Source organism: Schistocerca cancellata, chromosome 2 (genome assembly GCF_023864275.1).
Source record: "Schistocerca cancellata isolate TAMUIC-IGC-003103 chromosome 2, iqSchCanc2.1, whole genome shotgun sequence".
NCBI classification, from domain to species: Eukaryota; Metazoa; Arthropoda; class Insecta; order Orthoptera; family Acrididae; genus Schistocerca; species Schistocerca cancellata.
The window spans coordinates 811,113,179-811,129,395 of NC_064627.1; the positions used below are offsets into that span (position 1 = coordinate 811,113,179).

At 43.1% G+C, this 16,217-nt stretch overlaps 1 protein-coding gene across 1 annotated transcript in view; it reads right to left on the reverse strand.

Moving 5' to 3' along the window:
• Positions 1-16,217, reverse strand: part of LOC126162686 (peroxisome assembly factor 2) — a 132,414-nt gene that overhangs the window by 33,131 nt on the left and 83,066 nt on the right. The window contains exon 7 of the mRNA XM_049919340.1: positions 5,870-5,978. Within this exon, the coding sequence (XP_049775297.1) occupies positions 5,870-5,978 (109 nt within the window). The remainder of the gene's footprint in view (positions 1-5,869; positions 5,979-16,217) is intronic.

Below are 16,217 nucleotides of genomic sequence, written 5' to 3' on the forward strand. Positions count from 1 at the left end.
GAAGTTAGGGATATTGGTCTGTAATTGCTGATATTATGAAGTCACCTGCACTTTTTTTACCTCTTTGTAAAACAGAACTGTGGTTAATCTGGACCTGGTGATTTATTTGCTTTCAAATCTTACAGTTGTTTCTCTATTCCAGGGATGCTATTTAGTATGTTGTCCATACAGGAGTCTGTCCGATGGTCAAATGACAGTATGTCTGTATGATTCTCCTGTGTGAACAATTTTCTGAATGGGAAATTTACTACTAACCTTTGCTTGTCATCATTTGTGTGTTCTCTTTTGAACCAAGAGTGCAGCACCCTCTGCTTCCTTAGCATCTTCTGAATTTCGTTCCTAAGCCATAGTGGGTCTATCCCATCCTTTATCCAATTACTAGGCACATAATTCTCCAGACCACAATTTACAATCTGCTTAAACTCTGCCATTAATTACTCTATGTCCATCTTACTGGAATCAAGTGATGTCAACTCACTCTCTAAGTGAGATGCTAACTGCTGCTTATCAGCACTATCTAGCAGAAACATTCACCTAGCCTTCTTGATTGATTTATTAGCTTTTGTAAACATAGTTGATATAATGACACCATAATCGCTAATCCCCGTTTCTATGCTGACGTTTTCAATAGGGTCCAACCTATTTGTAGCTAAAAGGCCTAAGATATTTCCATTCTGTGCTGGCTCCTGAGCTAGCTGCTCAAAACAGTTTTCAGAAAATGTATTCAAAAGTATTTTACATGGCTGTCTGTCTGTACACCCTGCAATGAACCCTTAGACATCCCAGTCTACACTCAGGAGGTAAAGTCACCTCCAACTATCATCGCACGATATAGGTATTTATACACTACTGACTGTAGACTTAATTTGAATGACTCTAGAACTGTTACAGCAGAATTGGCTGACCAGTAAAAACATCCAACAATTAACTTTGTTCACCTACACAAGTTATACATGACCTGATAACTTCATCAACACAGTAACCTCAACCTCAATACAGACAATATTTTTGTGGACTTGAATGAACACTCTGCCTCCTATGGCCTCCAGTCTGTCATCCCGATATACAGTCCATGATTTGCTAAATATCTCAGAGCTTTCCACTTCGGGTTTCAGTCAGCTCTCAGTCCCAAGAATAATTTGAGTGTGAAGCGCAGTAAATTCAGGGATTTCATTACGAATACTTTGACAGTTTACTGATAAAATTTTGACAGTCAAAGTGCCTTTACTCTGAATCCCGTCTGGCTTCCCTTGCTGTACATAGAACAGTGAGTGTTCATCAGAAGATCTCAAACGACTGCGTAGCCTAAAAGACCTCATGTGCACTCCACAAGTTCTCTGCTACCCAAGTAGCTGCTTCCTCTGTGTAGTGTACCCCTGACCTGTCAAGGGGTGTCCTACAGATACCTACATGATAACGCAAGTCAAGAAATTTGCAGCCAAGTCCGTCACAGAGTTGACGAGGTTGAGATCCTCCATTCGGCTTTCAAACCAAAGGACCCCAGTCAACTCCGGGAACAATGGTGCAAATTGCGAGCTATACTTGCACTTCATGTGCATGCTCAGCAGTCCTCACCACCTCCACCAGCCACCTGTATGAACAGATGATGGCCCCAGAACCCAAGTGACAGGAGTCACTGGTGCTGACGCGAGCCAGAACTTGCAGATGACTGCACCCTGCACACTCAATAGTCACAGGCAACGCCACCTCCACATCTCAGATGAGGACCCCCAGCAGGTATTATGAGTGCATGTTGCCTTTCTTTCCAGCCCTGAATGTTATCCGACTAAGGGGTTCCATAATGTGCCTAATGCTGGAACCCCCGATAGCTAGTACCCCCCCCCCCCTCCCCCCATGTCCTCATGTGCCTGCTCAGACACTGCTGAAGGAGCAGCCATGAGTCCAATCGCAGGGTGAATGGGCGAGCCCAGACAGCCAGTCTCCACACTGGCCCTCCGCCTCGAGTGACGCAAACGCGTTACCACCCACCACTCACCCTATGGTGAGGGCCGATCCAAGACGTCAGGTACAATAGGAGGTGCCTTAGAAGCAGAGCCCGTGGGCAAAATATGTGACACACCACATTCTCTGCCACCGCTCACTGCAAGGCAGCAGCCTGAAGGTAACTGACCATAGCAAAAAGTGCATTCAGCTGTTTGTGAACCTGCACACACGATGCACACATCCTAACAGTCCTAGTAAGACTAACTGAAGAAGTGAACTATAAATGCTGATAGAATCCTAGATATGAAACTTGCTACCCTCCTGATGTGTCACCAATGGATCTGATGCATTAATGAGCTACATAGCTGGCTGTTCAGTGAGCAACTACTGCACTACAGACCCTTACAAAAATGTGAGACTGAACCGCTTGAAACATAAAGACAAGCACGAAATTTAATAAATAAATCTACGAAGAAAATGCAGAAAAAGATAAACACTTAACTTACTGCTCTATAGATGTATATCAGCAGAGAGCTGCAGCCTGATTCACTACACAGGGAGTGTTTATTTTAATCATTCCACAACTTCTACTTACCTGTTTCACAGATATTGGATACCAGATGAAACGAACATTTAATTTCCAAATACTTAAATGTTTGAAATCAAAACTGTCCTTGCATAATTGCTCTATCAATCTTAAATCACCATAATGAGTCACCACTTCCTTCCACTGAAATCTTATATTATATAGTTAAACAGTTTCCCCCAACTTGTACACTCCCCTTCCCCCTCCTCCTCCTCTGTCCACTATCCTTTCTATATCACAGTGGCAACCGTGTTGCATTTATGATATTATCAATTTTCCTTCTGCACACCAAAATTACATTTAATGTTTTGTAGGCTACAACAGTTCTTCATACAACCACTTACTTTCCAGTCTTTTTCTGACACTAGTACTTCATACTGCTTCCAATGTAAAACATTGTCTAGGCACCTCCCCAGTCTCTTTATACGCCAGTCCCACTTGTGATAATAAGACTTATTTTGTCAGCCTGGGATTACTCTAGAAATGGGAATGTGATTTGTAAAGTTTGTAATCACTACTCAGGTTTTTAGTAATAGTGATAACACAAAACACAAAGCACCAGAAACTACCAGTTGTTTAATTGCATGTGTAATTTTCATGTGTTCTTCATGCAGCAAAGGTTTCATATACAATAGGCGAGAAATTTCTCTTCGGAATGTACCAGTGTTTCACAACAAGCTTCAACTCTCCTGTGATTTCATAAGCTCACTAGACAAAGTATTAGTTACTACCTTTGAAGAGCACAATGGTCATTTTGTCAGGCACTAATATGACCCCTCCATCACTGACACACATCACAGCAGTGAAATAGTATGTGCCAGACAGTTGTATGGAATTAGTACAGTGAGATGTGTTGACATGTAGACGTAACAAAAAGGCAAAAAGGAAATATCTCATTTGGACATGCCCATGAATACCATGAATGAAGTTGCCCAATTTGTTGGGACTGTTCAATGTGTCTACTAAATGGAAATGTGTACCACTCACAGACATGTAACACAGCATAAGAGCAATGGTTGTAAAAAGATGCTTACTCATTGGGAACAGAGATGAGTGTCATGCCTTGCCAATGATAATCATTTTCAAACCAAGCTGCAATAGCTGCTGTCAATGAACGTAGTTCCATCCCAACCGGTTTCAATTGGAATTGTGCAAAGGTGTGCAATAGACCTTTGGAGTCAAGTAACTATTTGGAGTCTAGTAATTTACAAAATGCCACTGCTCATAGCAGCACATAATTTTGAATGTCCTCTGTGGGCCAAACAACTCAGAAACAAGACAGAAACTGACTGGCTAGTGGTGTGTGGTGTGGTACAATGAGTCACAAATTTGTCCCTTTTCAAATAATGTAAAGCACTAACTGAACCAACATCCTGATGAGGCATTTAATCAGCAGTGTATCGAGTGTGTAGTTTAGACTGCAGATTGTTCCATGATATTTTGGGACAATTGTTTGAACCATGACTTGGACCCATCCATTCATATTACCACGAACATGAACAAGGAAGTTTATTTCAACATTCTCAGTGCTCAACCGTTGTCCTGTCTTCTACAACTTCATGGTGAGTATGCTGTGGGCACTCTCATTTCAGGGTTGCATGAATATGTTCCTAGTTTCATGAACACTCTAACATCCACTTTTTCTTATGCTGGAACCTAAAATTTGTCTGATCAACTGGTTCCTTTTTTTTCCACTTTTGCCTTTGTTTCTTTCTTCATTTATTTCTTCTGGCATTTTTGCTTATATTCTCCTCCACACCTCCCTCTGCAGTTTCTCCTTCCCTTAGCTTTAAAGTGGTCATTGTCTTCTCTTCCAGAACTGAGCTGTCTGAATCCCATGTTTACCAATTTCATCCTATCTCTTATATCTCCTTTGGCGGACAACCCTGAATGATGTAATACAGTCTTCCCCTGTCTCTTGCCACATAAGATTGCAGTGTGAGCGTGAAGTTTCTGAAAGGCTACTCTGCACATCCATCCTCTGGTGAAACGCTGGTGCATCACAGTTAGTTTCGTTATGTACACAATGGCAGTGGGCATTTAAATCTCACAATGGCCACTTCGCACCAGTTTAACAGTAGCCCATCCAATTGTTTACAAAGCTTGCAATTCATGTCTGCCACCTGCCATTGCCCTATGCAATGCATACTGTTGTCTCTACCATCTTCTTGTCTCAAAGTCTGGTCACCAAACTGTGCTGAGGATAAAAACCTTATCTCAGTTAGCAAAATTCAACACTCATATCTCAATTACCTCTTTAATAACAGTGTCCCAGAAACCATTAGCTGAGCAGATGACAGATGCCTTTTTGAAATTGAGCATGTTATTTTCTTTTAAATTGTGCTCAGTGATTGCAAATTTCTTTTCCTGTCTAAGTCTTACACTGCCTATATGTTCTATGCAAAGTGGGAGGAAACAGTACCAATGTAATATTTTCCACACTTACACTGAATATGATAGGCCCCAAGTGTACAAAGTCTGAGGTTAACTTTCACACTGACTGGGTTTCTTACTTTTGCAGGTGGTCAAAACATGAGCTAATACCTTTGTTAGACACAGCTCAGTTCTTATCTCAGTTCTGTCTATAAAATGTATGATGCCCATATTTTGAGCCCTAAGAAAATACAGAATCTTCAAGCTGCATGAAAAATAACCCCAGACTTAGTACACCTCAGGCCTGCCACATTCTGTGCAAATATGAAAAATCTTACAAACAAACAAAGTGCTGTCCCTATGTGCACAGAATGTATACTCAATGTAAGACTGACAACTTAAATAAATCTGCACTGGCTGAGCACAGGTTGATGGGAAAGAACATGTCTTCTGATTAGCTAATAGTTTCTGGGGGAGCATTATTAAGGAGGCAATCGAGATACAAGTGTTGACAAAACCTTAGCACAACTTGGCAACCAGCCTTTGAAGCAATAAGATGGGAGAGGTAGAGGACTGCACTGTGTAGGGCAAAGGTGAACAGTAGATGAAAATTGCTAGCTATCTAAACAATTGGGTAGTCTGCTGTTAAACTGTTGTGGAGTAGCCATTGTAAAATCCACTCTGATAAATGGGCACTTTGTCACAAGGAGGAAACAGAGAGTAGTCTTTTTGAAAAGTCACACTCACACACAGATCTTATATACCAAGAAACAGCTGAAGATTTTATTGCACTGAAATGGTGCAAAAACATTCACACACAAAATCCTGAATGATGTTGTCAATTAGCTTTTCTGTTTCCTAAACACACATCTTTTAGTTTTTTCTGTTCCTTTTTTCCGGTTATGGAAGAGAGTACAGTGTGGAAAATCACAGATGTAGTGAGAAATTGTAACAGATGATACCTACCTGTCCATGACACCACCAGAGTCACCACTTCTACCACGGCTGGGAGCTAATGAATCAAGCTCATCAAAGAAAATGATGCATGGTGCAGCACTTCGGGCTCTCTCAAACACTGAAACAGTTATCACACACATTGAAAACCAAACATGTGCTACACAAAGTCAAAACACTGGGTGTCCGGGCTAGAGGTATACAAATACATTTGTTTATATTTCAGTACTTATTAATATACCTAAAAACAAAGATGATGTGACTTACCAAATGAAAGTGCTGGCAGGTCGACAGACACACAAACGAACGCAAACATACACACAAAATTCAAGCTTTCGCAACAAACTGTTACCTCATCAGGAAAGAGGGAAGGAGAGGGAAAGACGAAAGGATGTGGGTTTTAAGGGAGAGGGTAAGGAGTCATTCCAGTCTCGGGAGCGGAAAGACTTACCTTAGGGGGAAAAAGGGACGGGTATACACTCGCACACACACACATATCCATCCACACATATACAGACACAAGCAGACAAATTTAAAGACAAAGAGTTTGGGCAGAGATGTCAGTCGAGGCAGAAGTGCAGAGGCAAAGATGTTGTTGAATGACAGGTGAGGTATGAGTGGCGGCAACTTGAAATTAGCGGAGATTGAGGCCTGGTGGATAACGGGAAGAGAGGATATATTGAAGAGCAAGTTCCCATCTCCGGAGTTCGGATAGGTTGGTGTTGGTGGGAAGTATCCAGATAACCCGGACGGTGTAACACTGCGCCAAGATGTGCTGGCCGTGCACCAAGGCATGTTTAGCCACAGGGTGATCCTCATTACCAACAAACACTGTCTGCCTGTGTCCATTCATGTGAATGGACAGTTTGTTGCTGGTCATTCCCACATAGAATGCATCACAGTGTAGGCAGGTCAGTTGGTAGATCATGTGGGTACTTTCACACGTGGCTCTGCCTTTGATTGTGTACACCTTCCGGGTTACCGGACTGGAGTAGGTGGTGGTGGGAGGGTGCATGGGACAGGTTTTACACCGGGGGTAGGAGCCAGAGGGTAGGGAAGGTGGTTTGGGGATTTCATAGGGATGAACTAAGAGGTTAGGTGGACGGCGGAAAGACACTCTTGGTGGAGTGGGGAGGATTTCATGAAGGATGGATCTCATTTCAGGGCAGGATTTGAGGAAGTCGTATCCCTGCTGGAGAGCCACATTCAGAATCTGATCCAGTCCCGGAAAGTATCCTGTCACAAGTGGGGCACTTTTGTGGTTCTTCTGTGGGAGGTTCTGGGTTTGAGAGGATGAGGAAGTGGCTCTGGTTATTTGCTTCTGTACCAGGTCGGGAGGGTAGTTGCGGGATGCGAAAGCTGTTGTCAGGTTGTTGGTGTAATGCTTCAGGGATTCCGGACTGGAGCAGATTCGTTTGCCACGAAGACCTAGGCTGTAGGGAAGGGACCGTTTGATGTGGAATGGGTGGCAGCTGTCGTAATGGAGGTACTGTTGCTTGTTGGTGGGTTTGATGTGGACGGACGTGTGAAGCTGGCCATTGGACAGGTGAAGGTCAACATCAAGGAAAGTGGCATGGGATTTGGAGTAGGACCAGGTGAATCTGATGGAACCAAAGGAGTTGAGGTTGGAGAGGAAATTCTGGAGTTCTTCTTCACTGTGAGTCCAGATCATGAAGATGTCATCAATAAATATGTACCAAACTTTGGGTTGGCAGGCCTGGGTAACCAAGAAGGCTTCCTGTAAGCGACCCATGAATAGGTTGGCGTACGAAGGGGCCATCCTGGTACCCATGGCTGTTCCCTTTAATTGTTGGTATGTCTGGTCTTCAAAAGTGAAGAAGTTGTGGGTCAGGATGAAGCTGGCTAAGGTAATGAGGAAAGAGGTTTTAGGTAGGGTGGCAGGTGATCGGTGTGAAAGGAAGTGCTCCATCGCAGCGAGGCCCTGGACGTGCGGGATATTTGTGTATAAGGATGTGGCATCAATGGTTACAAGGATGGTTTCTGGGGGTAACGGATTGGGTAAGGATTCCAGGCGTTTGAGAAAGTGGTTGGTGTCTTTGATGAAGGATGGGAGACTGCATGTAATGGGTTGAAGGTGTTGATCTACGTAGGCAGAGATACGTTCTGTGGAGGCTTGGTAACCAGCTACAATGGGGCGGCCGGGATGATTGGGTTTGTGAATTTTAGGAAGAAGGTAGAAGGTAGGGGTGCGGGGTGTCGGTGGGGTCAGGAGGTTGATGGAATCAGGTGAAAGGTTTTGTAGGGGGCCTAAGGTTCTGAGGATTCCTTGAAGCTCTGCCTGGACATCAGGAATGGGATTACCTTGGCAAACTTTGTATGTGGTGTTGTCTAAAAGCTGACGCAGTCCCTCAGCCACATACTCCCGACGATCAAGTACCACGGTCGTGGAACCCTTGTCCGCCGGAAGAATGACGATGGACCGGTCAGCCTTCAGATCATGGATAGCTTGGGCTTCAGCAGTGGTGATGTTGGGAGTACGATTAAGGTTTTTTAAGAAGGATTGAGAGGCAAGGCTGGAAGTCAGAAATTCCTGGAAGGTTTGGAGAGGGTGATTTTGAGGAAGAGGAGGTGGGTCCCGCTGTGACGGAGGACGGAACTGTTCCAGGCAGGGTTCAATTTGGATAGTGTCTTGGGGAGTTGGATCATTAGGGGTAGGATTAGGATCATTTTTCTTCGTGGCAAAGTGATACTTCCAGCAGAGAGTACGAGTGTAGGACAGTAAATCTTTGATGAGGGCTGTTTGGTTGAATCTGGGAGTGGGGCTGAAGGTGAGGCCTTTGGATAGGACAGAGGTTTCGGATTGGGAGAGAGGTTTGGAGGAAAGGTTAACTACTGAATTAGGGTGTTGTGGTACCAGATTGTGTTGATTGGAATTTTGAGGTTTTGGAGGGAGTGGAGCTGGAAGTGGGAGATTGAGTAGATGGGAGAGACTGGGTTTGTGTGCAATGAGAAGTTGTTGAGGTTTGCTGGAAAGGTTGTGAAGGGTGAGTGAGTTGCCTTTCCGGAGGTGGGAAACCAGGAGATTGGATAGTTTTTTGAGGTGAAGGGTGGCATGCTGTTCTAATTTGCGGTTGGCCTGTAGGAGGATGCTCTGAATAGCCGGTGTGGATGTGGGAGAGGAAAGATTGAGGACTTTTATTAAGGATAGGAGTTGACGGGTGTGTTCATTGGCTGAGTTGATGTGTAGGTGAAGGATTAGGTGGCTGAGGGCAATGGATTGCCTGCCTACCCGTCACTTTTTCCCCCTAAGGTAACCTCTTAGTTCATCCCTATGAAATCCCCAAACCACCTTCCCTACCCTCTGGCTCCTACCCTTGTAACTGCCCCCGGTGTAAAACCTGTCCCATGCACCCTCCCATCACCACCTACTCCAGTCCGGTAACCTGGAAGGTGTACACAATCAAAGGCAGAGCCACATGTGAAAGCACCCACGTGATCTACCAACTGACCTGCCTACACTGTGATGCATTCTATGTGGGAATGACCAGCAACAAACTGTCCATTCGCATGAATGGACACAGGCAGACAGTGTTTGTTGGTAATGAGGATCACCCTGTGGCTAAACATGCCTTGGTGCACGGCCAGCACATCTTGGTGCAGTGTTACACCATCCGGGTTATCTGGATACTTTCCACCAACACCAACCTATCCGAACTCTGGAGATGGGAACTTGCTCTTCAATATATCCCCTCTTCCCGTTATCCACCAGGCCTCAATCTCCGCTAATTTCAAGTTGCCGCCACTCATACCTCACCTGTCATTCAACAACATCTTTGCCTCTGCACTTCTGCCTTGACTGACATCTCTGCCCAAACTCTTTGTCTTTAAATATGTCTGCTTGTGTCTGTATATGTGTGGATGGATATGTGTGTGTGTGTGTGCGCGAGTGTATACCCGTCCCTTTTTCCCCCTAAGCTAAGTCTTTCCGCTCCCGGGACTGGAATGACTCCTTACCCTCTCCCTTAAAACCCACATCCTTTCGTCTTTCCCTCTCCTACCCTCTTTCCTGATGAGGCAACAGTTTGTTGCGAAAGCTTGAATTTTGTGTGTATGTTTGTGTTCGTTTGTGTGTCTGTCAACCTGCCAGCACTTTCATTTGGTAAGTCACATCATCTTTGTTTTTAGGTATATTTTTCCTACATGGAATGTTTCCTTCTATTATAACCATATCAGTACTTATTAAGGTTGATAATTTTATTTGTCAAATATTGTACACAGGAGCATAAACATTTTTATGCATATTAGAATAATGTAATGTGGGCATCATTTGTAGCTCACCTATATCATAACAGTACTCTGTTTCTTGCCACATGATCATAAGCATGACAGGTGTTATGGTCTCTACTGCCACATAAATCTGTTGTGTCTAATCTACCAGACCTTGAACCCTTATTCTGTACACAGCAGCCTTGATAAGCCCGAGGAAGACTGAGGGAGCCTGAGGGGACCAGGCATAGGCACTTTTCCTTCTGATCCAATGCTCAGGAAACGCCTCATGGAGCAATGGGGGTACCATCCCCATGATAGTGAGGTGGGGCACCATCCTTATGGAAAATGACATCGGGAGGCATCTGGGTAACTGCATAGTTCACCAACATGTCAAGATAGGTACGCCCTGTCACTGGCACACATTCCATGTGCTGTTCATAGTGAGGAACACATCTTGGAGAGGGTCTCTATCAATTGCATATCTACCCAACAGCGTAAAATGTCAAGGTCTTTCATTATAATGGTTTGTTTGTTTATATCTTGATATTATCCTGATTTTGCTAAGTAGTACTCTGATTTACAAATGAAACAATGAAAATCCAGAATGGAATATAACAATATTACAAAAAGGAAAGATGCCACTCACCATACAGCGGAGACATTGAGTCGCAGATAGGCACTACAAAAAGACTGTCACAAATAAAGCTTTCAGTCAGTAAGGCCTTCATCAAAAACAGACGACACACACACACACACACACACACTCAGGGTGGCTTCAGTTGGCTGAGACTGCAATCATGTGTGTGTGAGTTGCATTTGCGCTTGCGCATGCGTGTGTGTGTGTGTGTGTGTGTGTGTGTGTGTGTGTGTGTTGTATATTTTGGCCTTACTGGCCCAAAGCTTTATTTGTGACAGTCTTTTTGTTGTGCCTACCTACGACTCATCATCTTCGTTATATTGTGAGTGGCAACTTCCCTTTTCATAATATTGATTTAAAAATGAGATTGATATATTCAGCACACTAAAATTACAGGAAGAATATTTGTGTTTAATTACGTCTCTAATTAATAAGTACACAACATTCAATGAAAAAACCTGCCTCCATAGCCGAAGTCATTAATGCACGCATGTGTTGTTGTGCTTGACTCTGAGGTAGTCGGTTTGAAGGCTGGTGGTGGATACAATTTTCACTGCCATTATTTGGCCAGCAAGGGAAGGAGATGTGGTGGTGTAAGTTAGTGATCACCTGTTTTTACATGAATATCCTGGACTTAACTGCAAACTTATCTTCAGTGTCTCATGAAGTGAGGGCATGTGACCCTGTTGATGGTGATCTGACCATCAAACAAGGATGTGGAGTTTGGCAACCCCCTTGGTACTATTAAAGACAAGTAGGTTATGTGCCAGCACCAGGTCTCAATCTCACCCTTCTACCACCACCACCACCACCACCACCACCACCATCAGCAGCAGCCACAATAAACATAACACTACACCATGTACAGGGTTATTACAAATGATTGAAGCGATTTCACAGCTCTACAATAACTTTATTATTTGAGATATTTTCACAATGCTTTGCACACACATACAAAAACTCAAAAAGTTTTTTTAGGCATTCACAAATGTTTGATATGTGCCCCTTTAGTGATTCAGCAGACATCAAGCCGATAATCAAGTTCCTCCCACACTCGGCGCAGCATGTCCCCATCAATAAGTTTGAAAGCATCGTTGATGCGAGCTCGCAGTTCTGGTACGTTTCTTGGTAGAGGAGGTTTAAACACTGAATCTTTCACATAACCCCACAGAAAGAAATCGCATGGCGTTAAGTTGGGAGAGCGTGGAGGCCATGACATGAATTGCTGATCACGATCTCCACCACGACCGATCCATCGGTTTTCCAATCTCCTGTTTAAGAAATGCCGAACATCATGATGGAAGTGCGGTGGAGCACCATCCTGTTGAAAGATGAAGTCGGCACTGTCGGTCTCCAGTTGTGGCATGAGCCAATTTTCCAGCATGTCCAGATACACGTGTCCTGTAACATTTTTTTCGCAGAAGAAAAAGGGGCCATAAACTTTAAACCGTGAGATTGCACAAAACACATTAACTTTTGGTGAATTGCGAATTTGCTGCACGAATGCGTGAGGATTCTCTACAGCCCAGATTCGCACATTGTGTCTGTTCACTTCACCATTAAGAAAAAATGTTGCTTCATCACTGAAAACAAGTTTCGCACTGAACGCATCCTCTTCCATGAGCTGTTGCAACCACGCCGAAAATTCAAAGCGTTTGACTTTGTCATCGCGTGTCAGTGCTTGTAGCAATTGTAAACGGTAAAGGCTTCTGCTTTAGCCTTTTCTGTAAGATTTTCCAAACTGTTGGCTGTGGTACGTTTAGCTTCCTGCTTGCTTTATTCGTCAACTTCCGCGGGCTACGCGTGAAACTTGCCCGCACGCGTTCAACTGTTTCTTCGCTCACTGCAGGCCGACCCGTTGATTTCCCCTTACAGAGGCATCCAGAAGCTTTAAACTGCGCATACCATCGCCGAATGGAGTTAGCAGTTGGTGGATCTTTGTTGAACTTCGTCCTGAAGTGTCGTTGCACTGTTATGACTGACTGATGTGAGTGCATTTCAAGCATGACATACGCTTTCTCGGCTCCTGTCGCCATTTTGTCTCACTGCGCTCTCGAGCGCTCTGGCGGCAGAAATCTGAAGTGCGGCTTCAGCCGAACAAAACTTTATGCGTTTTTCTACATATCTGTAGTGTGTCGTGACAATATGTCAACAAATGGAGCTACAGTGAATTTATGAAATCGCTTCAATCATTTGTAATAGCCCTGTATGTGTCCCTCATATTCACCTACACTCCACTGGTATACATACAACATACCTCTCTCATAACCACAAAAAAAGGAGCTACTGTGCATGGATGAAGAACACACTTTCCACTAGGTAACTGAACTAACCCAGTGGGATTTTCCATTTATATTTGAAGAAAATATTACACGGCACTGGAGGTTAAAAAAAATACAAAAACAAGCACTAATAAGAACACAAAAATGTCAATATGCAAATTTATTGGGACATAAAATGTGTTTAATGAGTATATCACAACAAATAAGTAAAACAGTAAACAAAAGTGAGGACAGATGATCACTAAGCAACAGCTGAATGACGTGTGGTATATAGACACATAAAACACAGAAATTTTCACTAGCCACTGAGCTATCATTCTTTTTTCCAAAAGTAAAAAGCTTATAAAGCTTCCACAAATGTTCTTCAGTATGTTGTTTGAGCTGTTGAAGGACAAGGGATCCAATCTCAGATGAGGAGCAGGAAATTTCCCTCACACAGTAAAAAGATTTTGCAAAAGGGTAAAGGCAGTTAAGTAAGATCTGTGCTTGAATATTGTTGTTATTTAGGACAAGTGTAATTAAGATTAAGGACTTAATAAAAGATGAAAGTTTTCGAGAAAAAATTACAGGTGGTAGGCAAAGATACTTCCATTATGAGGAATTCCATGGTTAGGCAAGGTTTCAGAAATAGCACATGATATTAGATATTTGCTTAAGTGGGGGAAAATCTTCTAAACTGACAAAGGTAGCATGAGGAAGAGTTCACGGTCTTCTTCTTCTTCTTCTTCTTCTTCTTCTTCTTCTTCTTCTTCTTCTCCTCCTCCTCCTCCTCCCCCTCCCTCCCTCCCCCCCCCCCCCCCCCCCAACCCCACCTTCATGGGTTCAGTGCTTTCTCCTGTTCTGATCAACATGACCAAGCTTTCTCTTGTGATTGTGGTGGTTGTGTGTGAGTGTCTCAATATTCTTAAATGTTCACTAGCAGATATAGCTACAAACACTGGTCTAGTTCCTGTATGCAGAGGATGACGACTGATTAAAATAGCTGACTGTCCCATCAGCCTCTGCTGGCACTGTTGACACAGGCACACTGCAACACTCGCCATATACTTCTACATAGAGACACTGGCTGAGTGGAGTTGTGCATTGCGGCTGGCAGACGAGTGTTCATTTAAGTCGTGTCAGACGGATTCATGATACGTTTTGTGCACCCACTATGGTGTCAGACCATAACTATCTTGCACCATACTGGAGTCTGCCCTTGTCATGTGGCACTTTCTGTGTGTATGGCAGAGTACCATTTCTTCTGGCAGACATAGCAGATCTTACACGTGATTTTCTCTGGAATGCCAAAACCTTTGTTGTTTATAAGTAGAGATGTTCATGTTATATTTAAAAGCCAACACATTTGAAGATTATATTCATTTTCTTGAATTACTGTTCGATCATCTGCATGTAGTAGACTATTAAAAATGTTTTGTACAACTGATGGTCTGCAGCTTGTAGAAATTCCAAATATGTCGTATTAGTAATTATATTTGACATACTCGCCACATCAGGTGTTATGTTGTGTTGCAGCTGTGCAGCCTGCTTACAGGTGTCCGTGCAGTGAAGCTGGATCTCTTAGGTATATGGGGGATTGAGTGTTTATGATCAGCTGCCTGTGGTAGTCAAAATGGCAGCTGTTACTTTGGCCCCTGTGTGTGGAACAACAAGTGTGCATGCTGCTCGGCCATTTGGGTATCTCAGGTATCTGCAGGTCTGTAGTGGACAAAGGCTCTACAGTGTCCACTACCACACAAAGGTGCCTTTACGATGTGTTTCCAGCTGATTCAGCAATTGACAAATCTTACATTTTTTGGTAGCATTCAGAGTTTCCTTGATTATTTGACATGAGCTAGTATTTTTGATCTTTGACCCCACTAAGAATCAATGGCTACATTATCCAATTCGCAAGTAGAATATTCAATGAAGCAGATTAAGGAGGGAGATTTTCCAGTTCTCAGAAACCCAAGTCCAACAGCAGAAAGCAAAATTTAGGACAATTTTTACATACTAAAAAATCAACAGAATACTATTATCCTTGGATCTGTTCCATGCATGAAATGTATGCAGATAAAATCATACAAGCCATTATCGGACAACAGGAGTTTTATTAGGTGCATTGACTCCAAATTCTGCAAATATAGGCATGAACTAACAGCAGAGCATGTTAAGAACAGGTGAAACAGGCATGAATAATAAATGTAAATGCCGTCTTACATTTCATCTGGGTGTTTTTTCGTTCTTCCCATAATCTCGTGGCATATCATTACAGACTTGCATTTGTCTATGAATTTACCGAGAGTAATTCTGGACCCTTCAGCCTATTTGCAGTTTTGTATGTGTGCTACCAGACATGCATGATCATTTCAAGAAAGCCACTGTGCAGTATGTAGTACTTCTTACTCAAAAGTTTCCACATGAACCCAAGAAAGGAGAAACTTTTTTACAGGAGATGCTTCTTTCCTTTTCCCTTCCGGCGATAGCTAAAAAAGACTTTTCGAAGCTAGTGTAGGTGATGGATCAGGGGTCTAACATTATGAGTGCCTTAAAAGGGTATGAAAGGCAGTGTGTCTTACCCATGCATTCGCAACAGTCTTTGTCACACATTTGATATAGGTTACTGTTTGGCAGAAAACAGTTGCAGATTGACTGAACAGATACTGATTCGCAGAAATTTAGTAGCCTACCTGAAAAGTGCAGGTCTGATGTTAAAATTAGATATGACACGCTGCCAGGAATGTGACACATGATGGAATAACCGTGTTGGAGTCAGTGTTGTCTCAGTTCGAACAGGTTAAAGAGATACTGCAGCAAAACAACAACATTCTAAAGACATGTGGAATGGACGAGGACCTTCTCCAAAATTTGGGATGTTTTCTAAAACTGTTTTACCATGAAACAGACAAATTACACCACAATAAATATCCTAAAATACTGTATTGCTTCCTATATTACAAAAGGATGATGCAATACTTGTCTGGCATTCTCAAAAGGAGAGGCCATGATGTTGGGATCACAGACTTACTTCAAACTTTGTAAGCCTTTAGTAGGGTATTAAAACAACATAAAGTGTAAGTAGTAAGGTGCACTGCTTTCCAAGAAAATTGCGAGAGAAGTTTTAAGCGTGTGTTATGCGGCTTATGTATCTGTGCGTAGGTACTGAAGTTAAGAGTTCATGGTGGTCAAGTGATTAGCATTGGAGCTTCACAGGATGAACATGTATGAGGTG